This window comes from Lonchura striata, chromosome 5 (assembly GCF_046129695.1).
Source record: "Lonchura striata isolate bLonStr1 chromosome 5, bLonStr1.mat, whole genome shotgun sequence".
In the NCBI taxonomy this organism is placed as follows: Eukaryota; Metazoa; Chordata; class Aves; order Passeriformes; family Estrildidae; genus Lonchura; species Lonchura striata.
This window is the reverse complement of record NC_134607.1, coordinates 21,771,985-21,795,104: the sequence shown is the minus strand read 5'-3', so window position 1 is coordinate 21,795,104 and position 23,120 is coordinate 21,771,985. Positions and strand designations below refer to the sequence as shown.

General features: G+C 38.9%; 1 protein-coding gene across 3 annotated transcripts in view; it reads left to right on the top strand.

Annotated features, from left to right (window-relative positions):
* LARGE1 (LARGE xylosyl- and glucuronyltransferase 1) overlaps nt 1-23,120 on the top strand; it is a 276,630-nt gene that overhangs the window by 133,774 nt on the left and 119,736 nt on the right. For all 3 annotated transcript variants that reach the window (XR_013340002.1, XM_077783379.1, XM_021553947.3), the window contains 2 exons: nt 2,862-2,944; nt 12,668-12,791. Coding sequence is in view for 2 of the 3 variants with exons in the window: in XM_077783379.1 (XP_077639505.1) it covers nt 2,862-2,944; nt 12,668-12,791 (207 nt within the window). In the remaining variant the exon portion in view is untranslated. The remainder of the gene's footprint in view (nt 1-2,861; nt 2,945-12,667; nt 12,792-23,120) is intronic.

The following is a 23,120-nucleotide window of genomic DNA, read 5'->3' as shown; positions in this document are numbered from 1 at the left end:
ATTATCTAAAACTATCATGGAATGCCAGCAGTAAAAGGGTAAGTGTAAGGCTGTGGTGTGAGAAGTCTGGGTGGACATGTTTAGCCAAACAGGGCAGGTTGACACTTGTAGTGGAAGTTGGAGATTCTTTGGTCATGTGGCTTTAGTCCTTGGTGTTTGCAGTAGTCATTGAGTCTGGAGGTTGCGTGAATCACAGTGGCCAGTTCTGGGATGAGGGATACACTCTTCCAGCTATCTGCAGATGGATAAAAGGAGTTTGGGAGAGGTGTCGATTTTCAAAATCTGAGAGGTGATGCTTACAGTAGTATGCTCAGGAGGGTGCAATTTCTTTCAAGTGCTTATTTCAGCCATATCTTGCCAGAATCTGGGTACAGCCAGCTGCTTTCAATCAATACATGCATTTGGAACAAGAGTGGAGAAAACTGGAAACAATGTTTTTCCCTTTGGGGTGCAAACATCTGCAGACAGTTCAGGTTGATGACTTCATTTGGCTTATCTGTTTTTCCACTGACTTTGTTTAACAGTTAAACAATGAGAGAGAGGAAAGTGGATCGGGGAAAGGAGAGGAATAGACTGAGCCTTGAAGCATGCTGCAGGAAAAAACTTGGAAAGAAAAGGTCTTGATTTCTGTTCTCTTTGAGGATTATTGCTCTTTTGTTTAACTGATTGCAGGCAGGACTAGAAGTGATATGTGATATCAAACACTGCAGAGGCTGAGCAGAAGGTACATGGATGCCTGTGTTTCTGAGCTGGAAGAGAGCATTCGGAAGCATAGTAAGTGCTGCTCTCACTGTGTCCTGGCTGAAGCAGCATCCAAGGCAACAGCAGCTACTAGAAGACAGCAAGGAATGCATGCTTTCAATTCTGAAACAAACTGATTTAGTAAAAGGAGAACAGGTGTGGGCAAGAACTTGACAGAATAAACTCTGCTTTGGAGCGCAGTTGTAAGGTAGAGAGAGTGGCTTTGAGGAGAGCTTTTCTGGCAATTGTAGGTGGTATAAAACAATGCTGACAGTATATGACAGTGCTATTATGTGGAAATCCCTAAAATGTTTGTTTCTGGTCTAGTGTTTCTGGTCTAGTCATTTTCAGGTGAAATTTTTAAAGCAAGGGTGAAACCGTTCTCATTTAATTTGATTTTAATTGACACTGAGGGGAAGGGTCTTAGGTCTTCTGCAAGCCTGGGAGAGGGACCAGGTAACAATCAGAGAGGAGGCAATATGTGTAGAATCAGGAATCAGTGCACCCACAGCAACCCGTGCCAATGAGTACAGTACTGACTCCTGCTGTAATAAAAGTCATTAATAAGCAGCGTCTGTTCTCCCCTCTTATCACAAGAGAGAAACACAATTGATTTTTGCCAAGTGTTGAGCATGCTCAGCTCCCATTGACTTTAACATAAATTTAAAGTGCTAATACCTCACAGAGCTGTTGCCAGAATGTACTGCAATATCTTTTCTTTCTCACACCTCTCTGGACAGACAGTTGTCTTATTAATTCAAGTCCTCTTAAAACATCAGATCTTAAATATGCCTGAGCTTGTGAAGCACAGCAGGGCTGGAGGCAGCTCTGACGTTCATGTGGATGTTCTACAGTGGCACAGCCACTTGGCAGTTGTATGATTCAAATTGTGCCTTGTACCAGATGATCTTAATGGATAGGGCTGTGGGCTTTTCAGATGTGCCCAACACCTGGCAATTCCTGTGTAAATGTGCTTCTGTTACAAGCCAGGCTTTGGGAATCTGTGACTATGTGAGGAGACAGAATTCCTCATTTGTTCTCAGCATAGTGAGCATTCTGTGGAAAATGAGAGCTGTGTATGTGAGAAACCAGCTAACCAAGCTTCAAATGGAAGCCAAATGAGGCTTCCCTGCAGTTTCACAGCTGTGTCCCCAATGGCAGCTTTGTGCTGACAGCATGGTGAACTCTGCTTCATTTCTGTGACCACTAAGAAACAGAAGATCACAGAACCTGGAGTCAAAACTTGCCAGGATTAATTTTTTTTTTTCCCTAGGGAGCAGAAATGGCTACTTTTTAAAAGCAGACCAGGGTAACGTAATAGCATTTTTCAGATTAGTGCTAACTGGTAAATAATGACTCGTAGCGGCTTTTCAATTTTCCCTTTCCTCCTGAAGAGATGAGGAAACCTCTGCCACATGTTAAAAGAGAGGTAAAGAGGCACAGAATAAATGATAATTTACCAATGTCATGAGGTGGAGAGAATGTGTTTGTGGGGGTTGTGTGTAACTTCACATTAATGCTGGCAGAGCAGCCCATGCTGGAAGTCACAGGCAGGGAGGTGGCCACTTGCCATCACTGCCTGTGTCCCATTGCATCACTGGGACGCATCCAGCCCTGGAAAACCAATAGTCACAGTCATGTTCATCCATGAGAGCTTGCTCACCCTCTCCATAGGGGCTGTGCATAAGACAGAAAGAATACAAAATTTCTGAGATCATATCTGCTTCTAATTATCAGACATAATTTTAAAATTTAGTTCAAAAGATTAAAAATGTCTGTATGTTTGCACACTCAGGATTTTGTGTGCTGTTTACTTGGGGAGGGTGTGTGTACATACATGCACACATGTATGTCTTAGCTAATAAATGCAATTCTGTTCAAACATCTGATGTAATGTAGTGATGGTAATGACTTTGGAATGATGATGGTGCTATAACTCAGTTAAGATGTTTTTAGCAAACTGCCTCAAGTGGGTTGCAAACAGCTGCAAAACACCCACTCAAATCCCTAACAATTGCAGCACTAAACAACAGCAGTGTCATGTGTGTGCTCTCCTTAACAAGTGATGAGTACATAAGCAGGCTTTAATTTTTGTTCTTTTTCTTCCTTTTCTCCCACAGACTATCCACGTTGCCATTGTCTGTGCAGGGTACAATGCCAGTCGGGACGTTGTCACACTCGTCAAATCTGTCTTATTTCACAGGTAAAGGTAGCTTTCTTCTCCTGTGTGTTGTATATCTGATTATGACTAAGTGAGCCTTTTCTAGGTTTACTATCTTACTTCAAAGAAGGTCAGATTCCCTTCCCTGGTTCCTTTTTAAGGAATGATGCATTTAATTCATTACCATCTCAAATAGATTTCACCCGTGTGAAGGTTTCTACAGTGAATAAGAGGGATTAGAGATGATCCACATGGCTCCCTCTGTTCCATTGTGGGAATAGGGACAGTATCTATCTTCACTGTAAAGCATTTGCACACTCCTGAATGCTGTAAAATAATGATAATGGTAATAACAGTGTTGTATTCATTTAGCCTATTTGTGTTATCAGGTTATGGCACAGGTGTAGATGATAAATTCACATTGGTTTCTTGACTATCCCAGCTTCCAATTCTGACATTCATTTTTGAAGTAAACCTGCTGTTACAGTCAGTATACACACTATTTCATTAAATTCAGGTGGTTTTTTCTGGCTTTGGAATGGCTGCTTATAGCCCCTCAGAAGTTTTTGCAACCTGGTTTTAGCACAGTTAGCTCCTAAAGCTGAGAGTCATAAATGTACCAGGAAAACAAAATAACCAATTCCCTTTATAGACCGCAGCTCCAGAAAAAGCGAATTTACATTAAACTGTGTGTGGGTGTATGTGTGTATCCATTGTCCAGTTTAGAAATGTCTCTTGGAGATGTTTTCCAATAATGATGCTGAAAGTGGATTAAAATTAGGGAAGTGATCAGACTATTTGACTCAAACAGGATAAATATACTAGTAAAATATGCTTACAGTACAAACAGCTTATTAAGGAGGTAATTTCAATATGCTGCTTTTTTTGAAAGACAATTGTGTGGACAGATGAATGATTTTTGTTCATGTCATGTGGTAATATCTTCTTGCATCTAGCGTGAGGCATTCCAGTCCCACACTTTGCTCCTTATGTTTGCCTCCAGTCTCCTGCTGGAAGCCTTAGTAGTCACTCCCTGACAATGGTTTTAGTACACCATTTTATCATTTTTGATAAGCTTCCTAAAATAATATAAATGCTCACCTTGTCCACTATGAAAAAATACTCCATAAGTACTGTTTAATCAAAATAGGAGAGCAGCTTCCATTATCAACACACAGTCTTTTGAGAAGTAGCATGTTTGTGTTAGATGAGGGTTAGGACCAGAAGAACAATGCTAGAAGAAACATAAAAAAAGCAAAGAACCAGTAAATATCCATTTAATTCTCTGTGGAGGATTTTACTTGAATGTTAAAATTCTGGTAAATGCTAAATCTATATCTGTTTCCAATTAGAAGTTTGAATTATTCAGTGTAAACTGGGTTTATATTGCAAGGATGTGGGGAGTTTTTGTAATTTTTAAATTGTTGTTTCTAAGGGATTTAGTGGAAAATCATATTTTTGTGGTGACATGAGCTATCCTAGTGGTTAGCTTCTCTCTGTTTTTCTATCCTAGTACTTGCAACGAGTTTGAGAAGACTTTAATCTCTCTGTTTCCAAATGTTCTGTAAATAATAGGAATCTCACAGCTCAAAGGTTTAAACAACCTCCCTCTGTATTCTTTAAAGGAAATGTCCCTGTTTTACTTAAGTCATTCCTCTAAGCAATTAGCAAATTTATAAACAATAGTGCCATGTAATTAAATTATTAAATAATAATACATTAAAATAATGAAACAAAAAAGGTGATTAATCTTGGTATTTCTAAGTCTGATGGATTCTGCCTCTGTCAAGAATATAGTGTTGTTTGGCCTGCACTACTGCTCGTCTCAAAGGCTTTGTCGAGTTCAGCAGTGGTGGTCAAGATAAAGTCCAGTATAGCTAATGAAACCTGAGTACATTCCAGATAACCTGTCTCCCTTGTTTGCTCAGAACATACTTAAAGACAAATCTACGTCCATTCCTGCCTAGAACTAGCGTTTCGCACTAGGTATTAAATTGTTTGCTAGAAAGAGAAGATATTCTCAGAAAAGAGACAGAGCTTCTTACAGACATTGCTTTCTTATCTTCTAGAAAACACAGGCTTCTTAAGCATCAGTTGATGCTCTGACTCCATGGTCGTGCTTCAGTAGGGCTCCTTTCTTGGATCTTTTTCTTTGGAATGGCAGTTGTATAGAACAATGCAGAATAAGCAAAAAGAAACAACAGACTAAGCTGAATATTGATTTAGAGCCAAGTCTCCTTGCATTGGTGGCCATGTGCAAACAATTTTATTTTGGAGACCACTATGCACTTCAGAATGGTGATAGTGGGAAAGGCTTCTTTTAGTTGCTCTGATCCATTTAATTATAGGAATGAAGGATGGAGACAGGTCCTGATAGTGAATTTAGGGGATTGAGTTAGGAGAGTTGGAAGTGCTTGGTTCAGATAGTCAGTGCTTCATGATGTCAGCATCAAGTTTACCTCTGACTTGAGGGTCCTCAGTGAAAACAGACAGGGAGATGTCTCTTCTTCTAACCCTAAATATGCATCAGGGAGTGCATCCTAGCTGGCATTGTTCACTAAGCCAATCAGAATAGACATTTGAAAGGTCTGTGTGCTTCTAGCAGAGAAGTTTGCTTAACAAGAAGTTTGCTATCCTAATCTCTAACTTAGGCTACTGGTCCTTCATTTATAGAATCACCACATTCAAATACAGTTTTGCAAGAACAGAAAAAATACGCTGCCAAACTTATTGTCATAGAGATTTTCTTTTTTCTTCAACTACCCTGAATCCAATCTTCTGGGTAAACAACTGACCCCTCAAATAAACCAGACTTAATGTCCTCATCTGCCCCTCAATTGGTGTTTGTGTTAAGACACTGATTTCAGTGAATCTGTCTGGAATTAGTGAAGATTTCATGTCCTTCTTTTGGCATTTCTGTACAGGTTAGCAATTAAGGCATGTTTTAGCATGCATTTTGATACAAAACATGTCGCCCTGATTTTTAAGATTTTCTAAAGCCTTCTGAGTTTACATTCTTGTAGAAAACTTTCTCACTTCCTTTAAACAACCTGTTGTTTTGCATTCCTTTGTGGAAGCAGAGAGAGTTGATGTACTGGTGGTTTGGCCAGTGTTGTTGGAGAAGGTGGTATGTTCACCCTCCAATCCACTGTCACCTTTGGAAATGTATAAATGTTGGAGTCAGAAATAAAACTCCTTTTTACCTTTGCAATAGCAGTGGCTCGCATAATGCTTTTGCGTGTCGTATAGTGACACAAAACTATATACCTAAATTGTCTGCTTTCATAGGAAATCCCTACTTCTCTAATAGAAAAGCTCTGAGAAAAGGAGGCCATGTCAGTCTAATCCCAGGGAGCATTAACATATTTGTTATACCCCAACTTTAGCTAGAGTGCTAGATAGAAACACAAAACAGCAGGAGTGCTGGGTCATTAAGGATAAAAGCTACAGGATTTTCTATAGATGGAGTGTGCTGTCTCTTCTCTCTTGCACGAATGCACAGCAAATCCTGCATATTGAACATTTCAGCTCTCCACAGGCCTAAAACACCAAGATTTGAGTCATACCATATATATTATGAGACTTGGGCCAGCTACTTGTTCAGACCCTTTGAGAAACCATAGCTAATCTTCAGGTTCCAGAGTGTGGGAAAAGGAGAGGAAAGGGGTAGTGTGATTGATTCTACATAAGAACACCATAGTTCAGAAATGTTTCATTCCCAGTGATAAAAGACCTTGATTCCAGTTTTGTCTTTCGAAAACGTATGCTCCAGCCACAAAATCCAGCAGCTTTTAACACCCAGTTTGACATAACTGACAGTCTGTTCTCAGGAGGAGACTCAGCAGAGCTGGGATAGTGCAGGGTTTGCAGTCTGATAAATATGCATTGGCAGCGCTGCACAGAGGGAGGCTTGTAGAATGAATACTCAGTCCTACTCTGCAACTTTCCTGCTTTCCTTTCTTGCACATCCAGTTCCCAATTATGACAGATTTTATAAAGCCATTGCAGGGCTAAAAAAAATTATCTCTGAGTTTAACACAAGCCAATCTCATATCACTGTGTCCTAAGACACAGTTGTTCCAAACCAAAAGACTAAACACGAAAAATTTATTATATAGGGTCAAATAGGCAGAATGAAGTGCAAATGGAATCAGTAATTATAGTGGTATGCTAAAAAGTACCTGCATTTCTTTTTCAAAATTGAAGCAGTTTCCCGTGGCTGATAACCTTCCTTAGATCTTTTGCAACCATTGGTCCAAGTTACATTGGTGATTTTTCAATGTTTTACTCCATTTCTGAAAATTGCAAACCTTAGAGTGCTACAGAAACAGCCCACAATCCAAGTTGCATATTAAAAAGATAATTTCTCTCTCTGTTCTGGTAGTTCTTTAGCTCTTGAGTAAGAACTAAAATAGTTTTTAATGTGCCCTTTTTCAAAGACATGCCTAACACTGTTTCATTTGGAAACAAATAAAAAAACAAACTTACACAATTATAGCATATTTCTGGCAGTTAGGTTAGCCTGACAATCTGTAAACAATTAACTTCTCTTTTGTGCCAGCAAGTACTGGGTTGGTTTTTTGTGCCCTTTTGCTTTTTCCCCACTGTGTCAGTCCCTCTTTGCCAGAGACACTGCTTTAGCTTCTTTACTTTTTTCGCTTTACTTCTTTATTTTTACTTCTTTAGCTTTATTCCCCATCTATGCTACAGTAATAGTGACATAGGGATGCTGGGACTTTGTCAGGAATGTAAACAAAACCAGACAAATACCTCTTAATAGGACGTGGCTTCTTTGCTTTAAGAAGGCTGCTTGTAACCTTAAAGTTAAGTGTATGTCTGAGCATTTTTAAGAACAGGATATGAAGCTGTGTTACAGAATGCTGCATGAATAATGAAATCTTTTTTTTTTTTTTTCTTAGAACAAGTAGAATAAGGCAAACCAAATGAAAATCTAAATTAAATTAAAAGGATGACATGTAATTTCCAAGTAAAAGTCACAAGTCAACACTGGCTGGTAATTAAAGCTTATATAATCTAATGGCTATATTCCATTGAGACCACTTTGCCTTAATGGAGTTAATTTGAGAATTCAAAACCTCTGTCAGTGTTTCCAGCTTTTCTAGTGTGTCAGTCTATTTTGTGGGAGCTTATTCTGGCAAAAACCATAAAGTGTGACCTGGTTTCTCTGATCCATATAAATATAAATACATTAGTAATACGCACTTTTTGTTTTTTCTAGCTGTCCTAACAATAGAGGCATAATGGAGAAAGCAATGTTTAAAAAAAATCTGCCCATGATTTACTCTTAGTACTTCCCAAAGAATTTCTGTAAGTAAACAGAGAACAAGAAGATTCATGAGTGATGCAGCAAGTGTGTATTTAGGATATCTCCAATATTTTGGGGAGCATTTTCATCAATACTGTGTGAGAAGTGGTATAAAGACATCTTGAAGATTTTCACATTAAAATTTTTCTCATATGAGAGGGGGATTGTCATATGGGCAATACAAGAGAAAGTTTCCCAAACTGCCTTTTCTAAGTCCTGTTTGAAGTTCTTGTAACCATTTGTTACAGATATAAAAGGTACTACCTTGTTGTGCTTCCCTCAGTAAAGTATAGGTTTTGGAAATAAACCCCCTGGGCTACTGACCTTTTTATATTCTTAGAAAATAAAATTTCTCTGTTGCAGAGAGAGAACTGTGTAACCAAGCAGCCAAGGAGCTGCCTTTTGAATTACTAACAATTGAGCTATGGAATAGTGCAGAGGGGAAGAGTAAGCCTTGGTTCACTACTCTCTTTTTCAATTGTAGGATTCTGTATTTAACTCTCTGGCAGTGGCTCTATGAAAAGAAAGGGCCACAAATGCATGAGCAAGCAGATCATAAATCTGATGAAGAATAAGAAGTTTTGAAATGCAAGAATAAGACATCACGATAAGAAAAAATGTAGAGAAATGAGTGCCTTGGAATAGACTTCTAAATTCATGGCCTGACTTTTAAAAAATTGACTTCTTTCATTTTCATAACTTTATAGGACCTCAGCAGTTTTGAAAATGAGGGCATTCATTCAAACTCCTAGATTTAGGTCTAAGAGCCTATATTTAAGCATCCATGCTTGAAAATCTTGGCTAGAATCTCCCTTTGTTCACATTTGAGGAAAGTAATTTAGGAAAGTAAATCTGTGCTCTTTACATATGGTTTACTTTGTCAGATAGTGTTCTGATCTTAAGATAAGTGGAAATAAGTTAATATAGGAAGATGTGCAGTTTTCTGAACTTAGAACCTTAAGATTCCACTTGATGGGAAATAGCCATATTTTGGAGCTACATTTTACCACATTAAGATGTTAATGTGTCAGCATTTTCCATGTAGCAGAAACTGTGAAAAGTGGTAGTTGGTAGAAATTCAAATGTTCAAAATAATTTCAGTAAATAAGATTAGGTATTTCTGGATCTTGTGAGAAATTCTATGGCTGTTTCAATACCTGCTTCTGCAGTAAGGAATCTGGAATACCTGTAACTCAGAGTTCTGAAACCTGAGATACTAGAAACATTTATTTCTGAACAGATTAATTCACATGAATACTGGGGATTTTTCAAAACCTGTTAGTTTCGTGGGAGAAGTTGATCACAGTTGCCATATGTTGACCCATGTTATTCAATAGTTGAATATACTGTCCCCATTACAGTATAGTGATTTGTATCAGTACAAGATACAACCAGCCTTTATGTGCACTTTTTTCGTTCTCTTGATGTGCCCAGTTAAAAATGAGCAAAATGTCCAAGTTTAATGAAATTCAGCTTTCAGTGGAATCCTTCACAATATCCTGATTGTCATCCCCAATTCTTGGAGCCAGTGATTCAATCATGATATCAGATAATCATGACATCCCTTTCATATATCTCTTGAGAAAGATTTCTCATTTTGCAGATCCTCTTCTGTATCTTTTATAATGAATGTTGGTTGACCTTCAAGCTTCTAAACTTGTTTCTTAAACACTTTGAAGCAATCCATATCTTTTAGGCTTTGCATATTGCAGGCAGCAGAAGAGGTGAAGGATGTCATCTGTGTGTATGCTAGTATGGTTTCCTTCAGAAGGTCTTCCAGCTTTGAGGCTGTTCACTGTTGGCTTCCAGTACTGTGCTAAGCCTCACATTTCACAGAACTAAAATCTCGTCTGGAGTAAAATTTTCTGTGGCTGATGCACATTTAGTTGTAGATGTTATCAGGTCACTATACTGTTTTGGGGATATATTTTTGTAAGTGATAATCTTTTGCTTTGCCTATGACACACACTTTCCTTCCAGCTGAATCTTTACCATGAGGCTAACAACTTGAAAGAGATTTCTGTGTGGGAGTACAGCTATCCTTTTTTTCTTTCTCCCAGTAGGAGATGAACTAAAGTAAATGTCACCCACTTGTTCCCATATAAGTTTCATACACTTTGGGTCATTCAGATAAGTATAAACTACTACCGAACATCTGAGTGTCTTTGTGTCAGATTTTTTCTTTTCAACTAGTGTGTTTCATCTTGAAATATTTTATATAAACTCCATTTAACTAAATGAACATTTGAAAGAAGACAGAGCTTTCTTTTCTTTAACTGATTTTTAACTCTTCTTTTTCTACTTTAGAATAGAAGATAAAAATCCCGAGAATAAAAAAAGGGAAGGAAATTCTGAAGAACACCAGCTGGGAAATAGTCCTACCAGAATCCAGACTCAGCCCCTCCTTAGGAGAGGGAGCTATGTGGGATGTGTGTGTTGATACTGAACATTTATTTGTCTTGAGATACTGCTTTGCTGGTATCCAAAGCCACCGGTGTTGTTCTTTGTTTCTCTTGGCCTTGTCTCTACTAATGAGATGTATTTCCTGATCACTGCTATTTCCTGATTTTTTCTTGGCAAGGTGCCTGGTTACTGCAGAATCTGCATGAGCCAGGATGTCCTCTTCTACTCTCCTGCTGGGCTGGTGAAGCAAATGTAATTGCTGTGATCCCTTTCGCTTGGTAATGGGACACTCAGCAGCTGGCAGTTGTGCCTTTCCCTCTCCCCTCCTCCCTCCAGGGCAAGCTGGAGATTGAAAGACCTTTGTCTTTTGAAAAGCGTGTTGTGGCTTAGTGTTTTGGATATCGTTTAAGGCAGATCAGCTGCGCATTTATTCTGCCATTATGATTATCTCATATGTGAGGCTTCAACCCAGCCCTTTTCTGCCTTCCCTGTAAGCACATAATGTAATCCACAGTGTCCTTGGAGCCAATACAGCAGCTTCACTGGCAGCCCCCAGTGCTGGGTTGGATCTGCAAAATCCAGTCATACATTGCTTCTCACAACAATCTCCTCTTTCTGCTGAGGGGTCTGTCAAAATACTGTGAACAATTATATGTATTTTTACATTCTCCTGTGGACTTTGTTCAGTGGGAAGCAGTATTACTCATCAAAGCAAGAAGAGAAACATTAAAGAGGAAGGTACACATTTTTCATTAATGTAGAAAATGGAGAAAAAATAACCTTCATTTTAGGTTAAGCCCGAAAATGTAATGGAAGTATATTGGCCTGAACTAACATTGTTTTCCTCACTTCTCATTCACACTGAAGAATGTAGTAGCATCACTCATCTCTTCTACTTTAATCAACATCTGAAACTAAATATTTCTCTTGTTAGATGAAAAATACCAATTAACAAGTACACTCATTTAGCTTTACAAATTCCATAGAAATGAGAACCCACTATTCCACTCTAGGGATCAAAGAAAGGTTGATCCCATGCTGAAGTCTAAACAAGCAATTTTTCTTGTTAGTAGTTTTTTCAAAGTCTGTCCTTTTCTGCTGACAGAGAAAGTTGCTAAGCTAGGGGTAAACACAGAGCACTACAATTTGTGACTAACTTCCATTGGTAGGTTTCCTACCACAGAAATTCAGATCAAATTCTTTTGCTTACTGTTCCCCCAAAAGGGATGGGGGGGTTAAGGGAATGAAACAAGGTATTTATAACATTTAAGCTTATATTAGTATAGAAAAACCCACAGACTTTGTCAGAGCTTGCCACTCCTGCTAATACCGGCTTCACCCATCTTGTTTTGAAGCTTTTCAGTTAGCCCAAGTCCTGTAACTACAGAGGTGAATCCAGATCTGGTGTTTTGAAGTAAAATGTTTCCTTTCCTCCTGCCTTTCTTTGACCATTACAAAAAAGGATGTGGTGAGATTTGCAATCTCCATTCTGTTCACTATCCCAGTCAATAACTAGAAGACACTCACCTGAAACATCTAATTTTGGCTTCCTATGATTCCCCAAGATTGCTTTGTAGAAAAGTTCTATGTAAACTCAAGAGTCCCAGAATTTTACCTCATTCAAATTGTTACATATAAACTAAGACAGTCTTCTTATCACAAAGATAAATTACTAGGTTCTCCTAGAAATTGAAACAATAATTTCCAAAGCTCAAGTCCCCAAAGGGATATTAACTTGGTCTTTTTTTTAAGGAGCTGGTGCACAGGACAGGACTCTTAGGTGTTATAAATCATCACATTCTGCTGGAGTCAAAGGATCTGTGATTCATTGCCACCCAGAAACTGAGTTTTGTGTTGTGGTCATGTGTTTTCAAATTGTGTCTCAGCATTTTGGCCACAGAGCAGGACTTCACCAGACATGCTGCACATTCAAAGCTTGACATCCTGGATAAAACTTTGTAAATTTTGATGTTGTCCTTTAAGAACAGGAATTAGAAACCTTTGAACTAACGCGTTTCTCTCCCTTCCCGTATCAGGCGAAACCCACTCCACTTTCACCTCATCGCGGATGCAATTGCCAAACAGATCCTGGCAACTCTGTTCCAGACATGGATGGTCCCTGCTGTGCGCATAGACTTCTATGATGCAGACGAGCTCAAGGTAAAGACAGACACAGGTGTCAGTCATATACTTCTGATTTGATGTCACCCCTTTGTTCCTCATCTCCCTTGACTGGTGAATTGCAGGGAAACTACTGCCTAAAAATATTCTCTTGATGACAACTAATTCTAAGTGACACGATTGTAACCCTGATTACACATAACGGAGGATATTAAATGGCTAAAATTAGTGCCGTTTCTCTGGAATGAGAGCAGCTAATGAAATGTTTTGTTTAGCAGCTTAGAATTTTACCTGCTAGCAGGAGGATTCTGGCTGTCCACCTGATCACGCTATGTTTTTTCAAGGATACCTCTTCCTAGTAGCAATGGTAGAATCTTAAGTATCTTGGTCAATTAGCCCAAGTCCTTTATTGGAAACACTCAACTGCCCTGCATTCCTCAAGCACAGGTGTGTGAAACCCTAAGTACACACACTTCAACAAGGTAGCATTAGTACAATAGCCACTTTTTTTTTATCTGGATGCCCTTCCAAAAGGAATGATTATGAAAAGAGTTCAGTCAATTTGGGGGGGGGCGGGGGGGGAGAAATTGCTTACTCAAAGTAATTATCCTTTCATATTTAAAGTTAGAATCAGTATGTGGAGGAACAGCATTGATTTTGAGCTGTGTATGTTTTTTTACCTGTGGAGGTAGAATGTCTTCAGACTTTAGCATTTGAAGTTGGTGGCAGTAATTTATATGACTTACCAGACTGTTCTGAGCAACACCGTGAGACAAGGAAAAAAACCAAAATTTAGCAAATTGCTGTACTTATTAAGGAGGAAATTCAAAGCACACCACATTATGAAATATTGAATACAGAAAGCTTTAGAAAGAGATGGAAAAGGGAAAAAAGTGATTCTTGAGAAAAATACTTTGTTTCTGTTTTTATTTTTCATTGGTTCTTCTACATGAAGCCATAAGCTGATTATAACCTAATTAGCCAGAGATTTTCCTTCTGTTCTTTATAGCTTCATAGCAAGGAGGAGGTTTTTTCCTATCAATCTTGTACGTGTCTATGTTACATGTGTTTTTCTACAAATTGTAGGGTTTTTAATTAGCCTCTCAGCTGGGGAAGACAGACCTCTTAGTATTTTCCTTCTGGTCATTTGGGTATGGTCCAATCTAGTTAAGTAAATAGTAACCAAGAGAGCTTACTTCAGTGATCCCCAAATTTCTGATTTATAGGCAAAGCACTGAGTAGATATGAGGCTGATAGTAAAAGGGTTTTAAAATCATGGGGATCTGGGGGCTGGAGGGAAAATTAAGTTTAGTAGGCCCTGAGAAAATACCCTGGGAAGTGTAGGCCTTGTACCTTGTTAGAACTGCACCTGTGTAACTAGTACATGATAAATGATATAATTGTTAGATGTGATGATAGTTTAGTAATTAAATATGATTACTGTTTAGTCGTAAGAATAATCCTGAGAAACTGTGGTCAGAGGCTTGAGAAAGCTCATGAGAAACTAATGCATGAATAAAGTCAATGTATACAATAGAACAATATAAGTTTAATAATTAATATGTATGTTATATAACCATAGAATATAAAATATGTTCAGCTCAAAAGCCACGTTGGAGTCAGATTTGGGTCTGTACCCGTGATTCCCAGAGCTCTAAAATAAAAGCACCTGCATATAATCATATGCCGTGATTATGTGTGCTCCTGAACACTAACCAGGCTACAGAGCAAAACTCTTTTGTCCTTCTCTCTTTCACTCAGCCTTAATTTTTTATATGACTGGTGACCTAAATCAACACCAGACTATCTTGCATATAACCCATAGACTTTAGGTTGAGGACCCCTTTATAGCTGGATTCAGGTATTGATGCATAAATAGGTATTTCCAGGTTTGCCCCTCTCGTTCAGAGCTCATCATTCTCCATACCAAGAAATTTCTCTGATTTCAGTGGCTGAAAAACCACAGTATATAGTACTGAGCATAGGAGAATGTGACAGACACTGCTAAAGGAGAGCAAAGAGTTATAAAAATAAACAGAGTTTTAAAAAGCCAGGAATGATGCTGGCTCATATCCAGATCATTCTGCAGGTTTTAGCAAAGACGACAGAGGAACTGTTTACAGACAACTGTAGGAGCTCATCTCATTTGTTTCTTATGTAGCCCCTAGAGAGGATTTAATGATTGGTTTGGGTTCATGTATTTCACCTGCACTCTTGGGAGCTGTATTAAGCTGCCTGGTGTTAAGAAAACATAGAGCTGATGCTGGATGTTTACTAGAAAGCCTGTCTTTCTTTGAAGTGAGCTATGGATTCACTGTTGCAGTATATACTACGTTTCAGTTTAAATGACCCTCCATAGTTCTTTTTTAAACCTACAATCAATACCAATTTCTGACTTTTAAAAAGGTTTAAACTGAGTAATAGCTTGAGAACTTTCTGCTTAGCTTTCATTCACCAATGTTCAGTTGTTTTGGAACACATTTTAGCTGCTGCAGAAAACATTTCATTTCATTTCATGTTTGTTTTTCTCCCATTGGATATGTCTGAGCTTCCAGCCTCTTCCTTCTAATGCAGCAGGAGCTGGCATGTTAGTTTAAGCCCTTAAGTCCTGGGAAAATCCTGTTTCTACTCCTTTTCCTGCTCAAACAGTGGAAGGGAGAACATAATATTAGATCCTCCATAAATAGTATGGATGATTTTTTGTTTTCAAGTAGCTATTCAGAATTCAAGCAACAGTTTCCAGTAGCATATTAGTTTCTTAAAAGGCAGAATTGGGAGACTAAAGTATTTGGTATTTCGCAGTGTTTCTTAATATATCCTGCAACTCTTAAAATACGTGCAGTTTAGCTTAGAGTTAGAGCAACCAGTGTCCTGAAGAAAATCATAGAAAATTAGTCTTGGTTGTGGCTGTTGTTTTCTCTTAGGTTTTAGAGGAAAACTGGACATTTTACTGCAAGAAAGGGAAGACAAGATACCACAGATTATATCAGATTTTCTAGGGCCAGCAAACCAACATATCTGCTTTGCTGCTGTGAATTAAGCATGTCAGATGTTCCTTTTAAAATTTAGAGAAGACTCATTTTTCCTTTTGCAAGGTGACACAGCTGTTCACATTCCTGTTGCACCCCAAAGAGCCTAGGTTCATTCTCTCCCTAGAAGCAGCTGCTGCCAAACTGCCAGCAGCCTGCTTGGAAGAGGGATGGAGAACAGGGAAGAACAGGAAAAGGTGTATCTTTGCTTGGAGCACATGACAGGGAATGGGATAGAAGAGGAGGAGACTTAACTGTGGAGCTGGGCCAAAATAACAGCATTGCCATGAAAAGGGTCAGACACAGTCGGGATGGCAGCTTGCTGGATGTATTTCTTCAAACCAGTTAGTTTGACGATTTTAACAGCCACTTCTACTTGTAACCTTCCCCAGCATAACTTGGCCTGTCTCCTCACTGCCTTGCCAATAACCTCAGGGGAGATAGATGGGTACTTAAAAGCTCTCCCTCATTTTACAATCTGTTTGGATTCTGAACTCTCTCCCATTAACTAAGCTTGCTACGTGCAGTCAGTAGTCAGCAAAAAGTGTCCTTGAAGTGTGGGCTGCTGATAATGGTGCCAGTAATTGAACTATTCCACAGCTACATACTTCATTCTTGCTCTACTCAGTATGGCCCACACATAACTCTTCCAAATTTATGTGGTCACATATGGCTGTGATTGCAAACTGGAAAGTTACTTGGCAGTGTAAATTCACTTTATATGATCACTTTAATTGTGTTAGTCAGCTTTGGTCCTAATGTGTAGATGTATCTATTACAGCAATGCATCCCACAAAATAACTGAAAATGGTCTTATTTGAGCATTAAATAAAAGAAAAAAAACAAAAACTTGTGAAACATTCATCTATTACAGCTGTGATTTGAAAATAGGCAAATCAGGCTGCAGGGTATTGTGGTTTTTTCAGTTCAGTCTTACATGAAGAAACTCCAGAACAAACTATTGAAGGTGTGCAACTTGGGTACTTGGCTTCTGCAGTTCATTGTTAAACATGGAATCTCGTGTCAGTTCACTCACAGGGAAATACAGGCAGTAAATCCATTGTGATCTGCACTGTCCCACAGCAGAAGGAACAGCCGATAAGGCAGTACTGTGTGTGATGGGTGGAATACAGATGAGGTGAGTTTATTTTCCCAGATGTTGCCTGACACACTGATGACAACATTAGGTGAACTGAAGAAGGCAGAATGTAAAATGAGCAGTTTCCTGCTCTGCTGCGAGTAAATGGCACAGATACACAGTCTTTTGATCACTGATAGAGCAGAAAAGCCATCTCCTTTAAATAGTTTAGCCCACATGTGGCTGCAATTGATTTATGAACTTGAAGGGATGGTGAATAGGTTTTGTAGCGGATGAACATTTGATCTTTAAGGGAAATACAAAAAGCTCCATTCTTTGCTATTTATATGGACAATATTCCAGCTTTTATTGTTCCCAGAAACAATAGGCCACCAATCTGAGTACCAGTGCTGCATTAGGTGTTTTCCTGTCAGAAATGTTGACATCTGCACACTCAGTCAAAATCAGTGGTCTGATCCAGCACAACCAAACTCAGGTAATGCATGGCATGAAGATCACCTGTCTTTGGGCATTTACTGCAGTATAAGATGAGTTACTTCTTATCTACTTTCATCTGAACTTTGAAGACAGTTCACTAGATCAGAAACTGCCATCATTTAGACAGGCATCACAAAATACTGAGTTAGAAGGATCTAAATCAGTATTAGATCAAGGATCATTGAGTCCAGCTCTTAAGTGAAGGGTTGGTCCGTAGAGAGATTGAATCTACAACCTTGGTGTTACTAGCACTGTGCTGTAGCCAACTGAGCTAGTGGACAACAGCTATGAGACTTAAGCAGGAAAATATAAAGTTTTATTCTTTAATTATGATTGTAGTTGGTTCTCAGGACTGTGCCTGTGTGCACCCCTAGTGCACTTAAATTCCCACAGTCGTCCAGGAGCTCCCAGGCTTGTTGCCTGCACAGGTGAGATAAAGGACTGGTTTGAGACAGCAACCCAAGTCTGAACTAGGTGATTGATGGAGCTGCTGGCACAAGAAGTATTTGACAGCTTTTTACAGGAGTAGTCCCGGTGGGGATGTCAGACAGTTCTTGAGATTTCCCAGGCAGACCCTGCTGTGCCTAGACCAATTTGTATGCTTAAGCATGTCGATTAACATCCTGGGCAAAGAATCTGGCTGTCCCAGATATTCACAGACAGTTCCTGCTGCAAAGTTAATCAATTGTACAAGAATAAGACAATCAATACGAACAGTTCCTGCATGTGTAGAAATGATCATGTAGGACAGTCTATTGTGCATAAGATAGTTAGAAAATGTTTTGTACATAGGTTAAGGTGATCTATAGTGACACATTATACATATCTTGCAGTGGTCAGGTAGCATCATGGTCCAACTGGGTTACAAAAATGGTACAGAAACATGTTTTAGGGAGTCTCACCCAATCCAACTAAGAGGACCCTGTAAGAATCCTCACTATGGAGATTCCCTTTACCATCTAGACAGCAAGCGAGTGTCTCCTGGCACATTGTATTGTCCAGTCAAATATTACTGTAGGTCAAAATCCCAATAATGTTAGCTGTTTTAAAGTATGCTCAGTATGTGAATGTCTGCAGCAAATTGCACCAAAAGCAACTCAAATGCCATGAAATCTTTGGATACCCACAAAAGCATTGGCAGTTGGGAAAATGTGAGAGTGTATTTGATGAACAGATTATTAGCTTGGTGTTTTTTACATCAATTTAAGGGGGTGACAACGATAGCAGTGTTGATAAAGCCTTGAACAATAAAACTGGTCAGCATTCTCCTGCCTTCCATCATCTTCCTAGTCAAGAAGTTCCACTGGATGTTGCAGCCACCCATAACAATGTATCTCACATAATAGTGACTGACTCCCAAACTATCATGGATTGTAAGGGCCTGACTGTGTTTGCATTGCACTGCATGCAGATTGTGTATTGTTAAGAGAGCACAGGGTTGTTTTTCTGTTAAGTAGTTCACTGTGTGCCTCAGAGGCAAACACACAAAGTTTTAAAGCACCAAGTATGCTACTTCCCTTCGTTTCTTTTCCACTTCATATGCAAGATCTAATTGCTATTAATCCAATACAGAATGAGAAACCCAGCATCTGTTTATGTTTACATTCATTTATGCAGCAGTAAGTATTCAGTTTAAGTGTTTCTGTGGCACTGAGGTTTTGATCTAAAACTCTCATGTGTTATGGGGGGTTGCAGTGCTCCTGCGATTGACCAGCCTTTTCTTTCTCTAAACTGGCCTACTGCATGTCAGTGAAATGATAGGCATAGACTGCTGTTTCTGCCTATGGTTTCCCCTTCTCTTTATTAATTTAAATATGCAAATCCAAGATTTTTGAAAATGAAGTCTATAATCAAAACATTTTACAGATTTGTATAACTTGTATGACTTATTTTTAGACTTGAATTTCTACTTTATAATTGAGATTTTGTGTGTTTGCTAATGGACATATTGAATACTAGAGGCCTGAAGTCTCAGGTGATAAAATACACTTGTGGTTGTGATACAGTGCTACCATGTTAAGAACAGAGTCTTTTATCCGTGATTTTCAGTACAGATGACTGGAAAGTAACAGACATGGTTTTGTAAGCCAAGATATTTTCCTTCCAACTGTCTGGGAGGAAATCAGTATCCACCAAGAAACAGATAGCAATTCAAACTCCCTAGCACAGTGGAACCTTTGTGAAGTCTGCCTCCTTTGTTACATTGTGCAGAGCTTCTACTACTATTTGAGAAGAAAGCCTCATGTCTTTGTAAACACCTTGTGCTTTCCTGTTGTTGCCGGTGCTTTGAAAAAGCATTGGAGTTCATTGTTAGTTTTATAATTTAGTTCTAATTGATGTGGGCCTCTCTGTAGCTCCAAACTTTTACTTGATTCTAGGGAAAAGCAGTACAGTTGTTCTGTTCTATGTCCACCAGGAAGATGGGGTGGTTACTCTTTGGTAACATATGTGGAGTGAGGACTAAGGAGCCAACTCTCTTCCTCTTAAAATCACCCACATTTGTATCATAGTAGCTGACTGTGACATTTCAACAGTAAGGATTTTTATTTGGCATTCAGCTTCTTAAACATTGCTCATTGCAGCAACATGTGCTGCACCTCCAGAGAAGGAAATTTTAGCACAGAATAAGAAAAAGACGAAGAAATGCACATAAGATTTTCCAAAAATTATTCAGTTTGACAAAAATTAAAAAGCATGCCCTGGAAGAGCCAAAAAAAAAAGACACAACATCTTAAACTGCCTTGGGCAGCTGTCGCTTGTTCCATGCATTCCCATTGCAGCAGCTGCTTTCTCAGAACATTATCATCCACCTGTGAGAAATGAGAGAATTTTTCTGTCCTAACCTTGGATATACAGAAATTATTTGAACACTTTGATTTGCATGAGAGGTATAGGTTGTATATCCCCTCTACTTGCTGGGGAAGGTTAATGGTCATCCTGTGCTCCTGCACAATTTCTTTCTTTGCCACCTGCAGGTAGAAAGCTGGGAAGGCATATCATGACTAGAGTGAGATGGTCTTAGCTCTTAATGGCTTTTCACTTGCTCACGTGGACACCTTCTTGTCAAAGGGCATTCAGTTAGTCGCAGAAGAACAGCAGTGACTGCTCAAGGCATTCTTACTGAGGATCAGTATTAATGTGAGCATTTTACCAAAACGTTTAATGAGCCCTGCTTCTAGATTTACAGAGAACTGAAGTATATGTATTTCCATGTCTGATTGATAAGCTGAAAAATACAGGAGGCTGCAAGGGCTCCAACAATATTTTTGATTCACAATCAAGAAGCTGAAATGGTTAGATTTCCTCATTTGTAGAATATGTGGTGCTGGCTTTTTTCCGAGAAACAGCTGAGATTCAGAGAAGTGTTGGGCAATAGATCAGATGCGATCTACTTTGTATGGAGCAGTTCAGCAGGCAGTATAGGCACAAAGTATTCTGAAGGACTGGGGCTGAAATAGTCATGCTTGTGGAGAAAAATGATGTTCACCTTGTCTGGGCACACCTTTTTGTGTGACAAGTTTTCACAGCAGTGAAAATGACAAAGTCGTGCTGTGTGCCTGGCACAGCACAAGCACATGCTGAAGTCACTCTTCTCATAGGTATGAAACCATATCAGTCCAGGTAAGGGTATCCAGGCTGATTTTAGTCTCAAAATTGCTTTAAAGGGAGGGGATTTGTAATAACATTGTTAATGAAATGACATTGACATCACCTCTTTTTGAATCAACTTAGTATGAGAACATTTGGACTTCTAAATTCAGAAATACAGTTTCTCTTAGTTTAGTCATTACTTTTCAGGTCAATCTGCAGTCCTACAGAGTTTCGTTTTTTGAGATACATAGTAATGTTATTAATGAGATGCCACTGATGGTAATTTGATTTGAGTAATTTCTCTTAGTAGAGCTACCTCTTTTCAGATTGAAACTTCCACGGGATTAAATAATTTATTCTTTGAGTTTAAGTTGATGATGTCTAGGTCTCAGCCTTTCAGAAACAAAGATGAAAACTGAGTAGTATTTTGATCCCCTGTTAATTTTCCCATATACTCTTCCATTACTTCAGATTCTACCCACAGCTGAATGGATTCCACAGTTTTTAGCTGACACAGATGAAAAGAAATAAAATAGTTCCATCTGTATTGGTTTAATGAGAGATTTGGGACCTTTGTTCACCTGTCTGCAATTTTATCTCATGGTCTTTAGGGTGAAATGACAAGATTACAAGGAACTAGGGTGCCTCTGGTGGTCTTGGCCCTCAGATGTTTCAAGAAGTTGCAAGAGTTGCGTGCCTGCTACATGGACACTTCATTTAAATATTGCTCATACAAACAACTGTTATCTGAAGTATTTTATGATACTTAACCAGAAGCAGGGCAATTAAGAAGATTGATGTCATGAACTTCAGTGTTTCTTGCTTTTGAAGGATCCCAGTTTTCCTAATGTCTTTATTTTCTTCAAATTGTTTCTCTAGTTAGTGCTGCATTGTTTGAGAGACATCATAGCTCTTTCTAATAACAAAGAACACTTTTTCACCCTATCACATTCACTGCTTCTTGCACTAGGTTATTGTTAGTTTTGCTTGTTCATAATGGTAATACCTTTTATCCTTTATTAGTCTTTGTATTCTAGATGTATTTCTGGAGCATTTTAGTCCCCAGGAGTTTTGATATATTGTAATACTTAGCCCTGGAGAAAAGAACACTGCTTCATGTCATTTTTATTCCTATGAAGCAATAGTTGCGATATAAGAAGTTCCACTCACCTGGCCTCCAACTCTGCAGGCTGGAGGTTGATTTGTTTTTCTGCAAATTCTTTACTTTTGATGAAAATAAGAAACGTAAGCGTTCCTTATGGGATATAGCATTTATTCCACCAGTTAGATGTGTGTTCCACCAACTAATAGCCTTTTTCTGGTGGAGCATTTTCAGCTGTTGAAGTTCTACTATTCTTACTCTTTATGCAGAAACAGTATAAGGTTAGGTCTGGAGAAAGGTATTTACTGGTGAGATGCCCAATAGTAGGTAAGGATTTTCTTCTGAATAGAGGAATGGATCCTTTTTCTCATATGTATTTGCTGTGTTTGACTTTGTGTTAAGATATTAGAAATCCGGTGGAAGCTGCATTCCCACATTTTTTCCACAAACCATCCTAGGATATCAAGAAAGTTCTTCACTGAGAGGGTGGCCAGTCACTGGAACAGGCTCCCCAAGGTCATGTCACCAAGCTCGTGAACTCTGGTCACGACTCCAAGCCTGACCATGGACAAGCCTGTTAGTCATATGGTTTAGTTTTGGGTGGTCCTGTGAGGAGCAGGAAGTTACACTCGATGATTCTTATGGATCCCATCTAGCTTGAGATAGTCTATGATTCTGTTATTCTTTATTTTGCAACTCGGCTGTTAAATACAGTTTTCTATGGATACAACAAACTGGATGGGAATCTTTTAGGCTTAAAAGGGTGGGAAGTCATTGCCTCAACATTCTTGGTGTCTGGTTGGGAATGTTTTTGCTCATGATAGCTAGTATTTTACACCTGCAATTTCCTCTCTCAGGTATTACTTGGTTAGCAGTAGTCACTGTAACTGTTCTGCAACCTTATTTCATCATCCTTACAAAAGGATTTTTCACTAGGGAAAGAATCCCACTTCAGATAAATTTTTGTCACTGAGTTGCAGCTGTTGTCTATCCAACAAAATGTGTTTATGCAGGATATGCTGTTGCATTTTGTCCTGGATAGTGCATCCTGATGACACTTGTTATCCTGA